General features: G+C 38.4%; 1 protein-coding gene across 2 annotated transcripts; it reads left to right on the forward strand.

Moving 5' to 3' along the window:
• The first annotated feature begins 1,546 nt into the window (after positions 1-1,546).
• gemin8 (gem (nuclear organelle) associated protein 8) lies at positions 1,547-6,653 on the forward strand. 2 transcript variants are annotated; one of them, XM_051702582.1, is made up of 4 exons: positions 1,547-1,924; positions 2,216-2,253; positions 2,381-2,768; positions 5,963-6,653. In XM_051702582.1, the coding sequence occupies exons 2-4, from the start codon at positions 2,251-2,253 to the stop codon at positions 6,217-6,219; spliced, it is 648 nt and encodes a 215-aa protein (XP_051558542.1). In that variant the 5' UTR covers positions 1,547-1,924; positions 2,216-2,250; the 3' UTR covers positions 6,220-6,653. The 2 variants fall into 2 exon arrangements, with proteins under 2 accessions (XP_051558542.1, XP_051558544.1); XM_051702584.1 differs by lacking the exon at positions 2,216-2,253 and having other exon boundaries at positions 1,548-1,924.
• Positions 6,654-7,072: the final 419 nt, after the last annotated feature.

Here is a 7,072-nt window from a genome sequence, read left to right on the forward strand (position 1 = left end):
GTAACTACGTTCATCAGTTAACTATGTTTATTAAAAGAACAACATATAAAGTCAAAGATCAGTTCAAGATGGCTTGCAAAATAACAACGGTGTGCTCATGAACTGCTTTTAATTTTAAACAACATAAGCGTTAATTATACAGTATTGAGAAGATAGCAACATATGTGCTGCAGTGATGTACTTGAGGAATCGAGAATGAGCGGCGAGCTCTCCTCGTTGCTGCGAGTTCCGCAGCTCGCACTCTTTTCAAGTCGAGTCCCATAGAAAAATTCAAACAAATGTGTCCCCACTCAAGATATACATCCACTGATGTGCGGATGCAATCTTTGTTCATTAAAATAGAAAATTACATATGGGCGGATTAGAACCCTAAGCCTCTTATGCACGGGGCGAATTAGTTATAATTAAACCACCCAGTCAGACTCCCACTAAGAGCGCTGATTGATGTACTTCACTGATTTATGGCAATATCTCATGATCGATAGTAGCACAAATAGTTATGAAGTTATCAAATTTATTATGTGAAATATTTATTTTAGAGATTGAATTGCTCAAAACAAAAATAATCTTTTTACTAGCGCTCATCATTGGTGTGCTACTTCAAACGCCGTGTAGAATTGTAGAATCTCGCGAGATTGACGAAAGCGGGATCCCTTCTAGACACGGTCGACCGTGCTACGTCATCAAATACTTACTTCCGGTTGCGATTTTTTGGTTGCGCCAGACCGATCAAGATGTTTTTTTTTAGCAAGTCAGTCCACTCGGTGTTCATCTTCCTTGGCAGCTATTTTTACATGTAAACAAGCGCCATACACGTGCAGCTCCTATCTACTTGAATGGGGAAATAACGAAATCCCCAAAACAGTTGACCAAGTTTACGAAAAAATTACATTTCAAATCAGCAGTAAAATCTGACAACACTGGTATCATAAATTGTGCTTCTTTGTGCTAAAAAAAAAATTGACCAGCGGTGTCTGTATCTAAAAGGTGATTGTATCTTTTACGTGTAAGGCGGGACTTTCTTCTACATCTGTTGACCACTGGGCATTCTAATGGCTCCCATTCATTTTAATAGAATTGGCCCGTCTTTGCTAAATCGTCTCTGTCTTAGGCTTGGAAATTCCACAGTCGATATTTTACCAGAGACTATTTTGCAGAGACGGGCCACTTCTATTTAAATGGATGGGAGAAATTGGAACGCCAAACCAAGAAGCTCTCGCGCCCAGTGGTCAACGGATGTAGAAAAGAAGTCCCGCCTTACAGGTAAAAGAGCCAATCACCTTTTAGATACAGACAGCGACTGTCAATCAACTCAAGAACGCGCATGGGTATTAGCTATACAAGCCGGGAAAATTGCGTGTTTTAGCGTAATATGAGGTCACAAAAAGCACAATTTATGATTCGAATATTATCAGATTTTATTGCTGATTTGAAATATGTTCTTTGATCGTAATCTTGACCGACCGTTTTTGAGATTTTGGTGTCCCCCCATTCAAGTAGATAGGAGCTGCACTGGCATGACTGGAAATAGCCTCCCGAGACCGAGAGCGTTCCAAAGATGGCCGACAGTGTACTGACTTGCTAGAAAGACTTTTATTTTACTTCCACAGTGGAAGTCAAACAGTCGTCAATTTTTAATGATTAACTACAAAAATATATTTTGATTTGTCGGGTGTTTTCCGAAGATATCTTGGCTGCATCCGAAAACGTATCAGTTAATGGCTTAACCGACAACGTTTTGAATGAATGGAACTCTCAAGAAAACTGGTTTTAGAACAGTTTGAAAAGCACCTTATTTTCATCCTGCCTCCTTATACAGCCTTCGAAGGCAGCATTCTCCAGTTCACTGACGCAGCCCTTCATACAGGAAGCGCAATTAGATTCTACTGACTCTCACATTGCAAAGGGAACTGTTTGAATAGTGGTAAGTACAACTGAGCAATGTTGTTCGATATAAGTGTAATAGTGTTTGTTATTATTAGTTTCAGCATTGGCATCATTAAAGTTAATCTGTTTTGTTTAAAGGACACACTCATAGTGCTGTGTTCTTAGTAATTAGATACAGTAACTCACTCTTTTAACGCTGCGTTGTTAGATTCTTTTGCCTGTGCGTCTAAATTATTGTAATTTTTTTTCTTCTTACTCTTTTTTTTGGAAGTCATTAAATCCCGTTCCTTTTTTGTGTTGAAATAAAGCTATTTCTTTGTCTACCCAGTTACAGAAATTCAAATAACTGTTCGCCCCATCATAATGGTAGGTCTAGTTATGGATTGTTATGTGTTTTCGGTACATTCATTCAAGGCTGTATGATTGATTCTACAAACTAACAAATCATCACCTTTTCAAGTCAACATTAACAGCATTTGATTTGTTGTTACAGGCCAGTGAATGTGATGCTGTTGTGTGGTATGCCAATCCAGTTTATTCCCGCTACTGGCAGCACTACCAGCAGGCCATGAGCTGGCACCAGAGGCACAAGTGGGCATACAGAAAAGCAATGGAGGCTGGCTATGTCCAGGCACTGTATTCCACATACCCCTCTGCCATACAGCGTTACTCAGATTGGCATGCAGATGAGACCTGGGGGAACAGTAACAGAGCATCAGGTACAGACAAAAAAAGGGAGAATGAAACTACTGATTCAGACGTTGAGACGGAGGAGGAGAGTTCGGATGAGAGCCAGATTGAGTGTGACGTAAGCAACATGGACATCTCAGAAGAACTGCGGCAATACTTTGCCCAGACTGAGCAACACAAGCAGGAACTCAGTGAGTGTTTAACAGCATATGTGGAAATTGTCACCTTTTAGTGGGAAGAGTTTGCTCATTTTGCAGTTTCACTCCTTATTAAGATCATTTAGTATACTATATATAAATTCTACTTTATATAGAATTTAACAGACTGTAGGAGTATTTCATTCTTATACTCGAACTATAAAATTTTTTTGGGCCAACTTAATTTAGGTTATTTCTGTTTTGCACCATTCTTCTTATTGACTCTCCCTTTTTGAACACACCAAGCCTGTTTAAAGAAAAGGTGCACCCTATAAATTCACTTCTCGATATTGTTTCCACAATAGCAATTCATTAAACACAGAACTGACCGGATCTCATATTGAGAGTGCAGATTGGGCTGGCAACAGTTTATGAGACATAAACAATGAGTTTATGATTAGATTGATTTATAACAATGAGTAATTGATTAGAATGTCTCTACTTTTGTCTCTAATTTGAAGTATGTAATATTTTCATAGTGCTACACAGTGTTTATAGTTTTTGAGAAAATAAACCTATGAAGGGCTTACTTATAGTTGTCTGTGCAAATTAAGCTGGGATAGGAGAAAATATTTTAACACAGAAAAATTTACATACTTCAGCTTTAAAGGTGCGCTCTGATTTTTTTTAAATTTTTGATTATATTGCACTGACATCTAGCTGTGTAGATTTAGCATCATGCAAAAGTTCTCCGTTGCTGATGCCATTGTGGAAATGCACTATTCGCATTCAGCCATAATTAATTTAGTATGTGAGATAAAGCCCTCAATTACAGCACAAATTATTATTGAGATAATGTAAGTAATATTTGTCCAGTCATATGATCTCAACATGGTGGCATTAATAAACGTGCGCTCCAGCACCATGTAGAATAAAGCAGCCATATAACTAGAGAATTCATTTCATGTACATCATATTTAAAAAAAAAAAAAAAAAGTCAAAAATACTATTCATTTCTTTCTGTTTAAAAAATTAAGAAGAGTGCACCATAATATAAATCTATTCAACCCTATCAGTTGGCATGGTTGGAGTGCATCCATGAATGTTAACTTATGCTTTTCTTCATTAAGGCCCCTTCACACCAAACATGAAAACTCTGCACGATTACCCAGCACAATTACTCCTGGCAATAAAGATTTCTGAATAGAACACAACAGTGTCGTCTGGGTTCCGGAAGTATTTTAATTTTTTCCATTGGGTTTTCCTAAAATCCCTCATGAAAGACTTCAACCAGCTCTGAGGTCAATCACAACATTACAGATTTTGATTTGAATTAAAGTTTTTGAAAATCTGACAAAAAGATAAAGGTACAAGACTGTATACTTACCATCTTTCATGAGGGCATGAACTACAATTTCTGAAAATTGATTTAAAGATTATAAGTTAGAATCAAAATATTTTTATTTTATTGCAAAATATTCTGATATTTGCAAAGATACGAGTAGTTTGAGAGTGTAGATAGACAGACTGGATTGCGTCATTCACAGTGCGTCATGGGAGTGGTCGGTCGCTGCAGCGCTCATTTGGCGTGCTTCGTTCGCTGCAATTCTCTGATTGGTGGATCGTTTCCCTTCAGGATCATGCAAGTAGGTATAGCTACAGGCCAGAGATCTCTAAATGGTGGCAGAATCTCCAAAAGAGGGCTTAGTTACTCCAGAAGGGGTGTGGTTACTCCACACATGTTTAGGGTTAGGAAAAGGTTTTGGTAAGAGGGCTCCCTATATCTTTGCTGGTGGTTTGGAGCTCCTGCCCCTTTTTAGAGCTCTGCCTGCAGCTATATCCTTCTCGGATCATGGGTAGAGTTCTTCACTCAAAATTCCGTATTATTAAACTTGCTTTTTTTAAATGAAGGTGAAATAACACAGACTGATGGCTTCAAGAGAAACATATAACATTGATTAACAAGCTCGGAGCTCACAATAGGACTGTAGGTTAAAGGTTTGTAAGTTATTGTTAAAAATCAATTCTCTTATGGAAAAAATTAATGTAAATTTTTACTTCCATAAACCAACTGTTGCACTCAATTAAAACAGAGGATTTCTTTGCAGTATTTCACACCTGGAGCGAGCATTGACACTGTGTGTCGATTTTTCTTTCCTCGACCCGCTATGAAACCCAGCAGGCCAATTATACACCGATCAGCCACAACATTAAAACCACCTGCCTAATATTGTGTAGGTCCCCCTCGTGCCGCCAAAACAGTGCTATTCTTCTCACCACAGTTGTACAGAGCGATTATCCGAGTTACCGTAGACTTTGTCAGTTCGAACCAATCTGGCCATTCTCTGTTGACCTCTCTCATCAACAAGGCATTTCCATCCGCAGAACCGCCCCTAACTGGATGTTTTTTGTTTTTGGCACCATTCTGAGTAAATTCTAAAGACTTGAGTGTGAAAATCCCAGGAGATCAGCAGTTACAGAAATACTCAAACCAGCCCATCTGGCACCAACAATCATCCATGCGATTATCTAATCAGCCAATTATGTGGCAGCAGTTCAGTGCATAAAATCATGCAGATACAGGTCAGGAGCTTCAGTTAATGTTCACATCAATCATCAGAATGGGAAAAAAATGTGATCTCAGTGATTTGGACCATGGCATGATTGTTGGAGTTAGGCAGGTGGTTTTAATGTTGTGGCTGATGGGTGTATGTAAGCATTCGGTGACGTGTGAAGCTGTTGCCATACACATATCTGCACACGTGAGGGTGCTATCGCAGCAAAAACTGTTTTATCAACTGTCATTAAACAGATGAAGAATTCAAATTACTTAAAAGAAAACAATGAAAAAAATTAATTTGCAAACATTCTTACTTTTGCCAATTCATCCCCATCAATTTTCCTTTGTTTATATTTACACCTTCCTACATCAATTTGCTCATTTAACATTCTTTCACCACATCTCTTACATTTGCATCTTTCATGAAAATCTAGTATGAAAATGAACATTCTGTCGTCATTTGCTCATCCTCATGTTGTTCAAACCTATATGACTGGCTTTCTTCCACGGAACACAGTATGCTAGAGACTGACATTAATTGTATGGTAAAAGGATGCATTGAAAGTGAGAAAGTCATAAGAGTAAATTATGTCAGAATTGTCATTTTTGGGTGAACTAAAATGATCCCTAAAGTATTTCATCATCTTCCAATTGATACAGCCTTCATGATTTTTTCTCTCCTATGTAGAAAGGCAACAGCAGATGGAGGCAGAGCAGCAGGACTCTTATGTACTGGCTGACCAAGACTTGCACAGGGTTTCCTGGCACAGCACCCTGCCCCCTTCTGAACGTCCTGGAGAGAGAAGAACTGCAGAAATGAAGAAGCTGTATGGTAAAGATGCAGCAAAGATTCAGGGGATGGAAACGGCCATGCAGCTCAGCTTTGATCGCAACTGTGACAGGAAACAGCCCAAGTACTGGCCTGTTATACCACTAAACCTGTAGAATTATCAGACTCCATCAAGTCTATGCTGTGATATTATGTCAGGTGCTTGATTCCACATACTCATCTTTGTGTGCCTTGCAGAACTGATGAGAGACAGGATAGAGTTGTACAACTCCCTTGTTACATTCATTTGAAGACATATGTGTTTTCAGGTATCTATGGTGGTATGGCCATACACAACACTGTTCTATCTCGCTAAAGTTTCTCATATCCATAAATGATGGAGATGCTGCATAGATTTCAGCACTATTCTTTTTATGTCATCATTTCTCCCTAACTAGGTCATTGCCTCCCAGTCTTTGTTGATGTATTTTGTCTGTTAGTGCTTGCTGCACTATTCTGTAGTGCAGTTTTTACATGAATCTCTTTCTTTTTTTTCTTTCTTTTTTATGCAAAGATTGACTAATTAATAAATATATTGCATTGAAATATGTGTGGGTGTACTTGGTGCTTATTGTGTTTTAGTTATGATGCTGTTCAGGAATGAGATTTCATGGACAAACTGGATTGAGGCACAGAATGAATGGTTCTTCTCCTACATACTATGTTATGCTAGTCATTGTAGTCAAGAACTAGGCTGACAATATTTGTTAAAAAGCAGAATGTGATTTGGATGACCAAGAGTGACTGCTCATATATGCCATCAAAACATGGGATTTTGAATTGATATTAAATTCATAAACCAAGCCCCCACTTCTAGCTTTGTAAAAGTACAGACATTTAAATCACTGGCATCAGGATATAAAAATTTTAAATGGAGCTTCTCTGTTTGCCCACTTAGTGAGGCCATGCTGGCATAAGGCCAAATTACCAAAACTGAATAGAGTTCCCAGCTTGTCTTCTGGTTGCCAT

The sequence above is a fragment of the Myxocyprinus asiaticus genome, chromosome 7 (assembly GCF_019703515.2).
Source record: "Myxocyprinus asiaticus isolate MX2 ecotype Aquarium Trade chromosome 7, UBuf_Myxa_2, whole genome shotgun sequence".
Classification (NCBI taxonomy): domain Eukaryota; kingdom Metazoa; phylum Chordata; class Actinopteri; order Cypriniformes; family Catostomidae; genus Myxocyprinus; species Myxocyprinus asiaticus.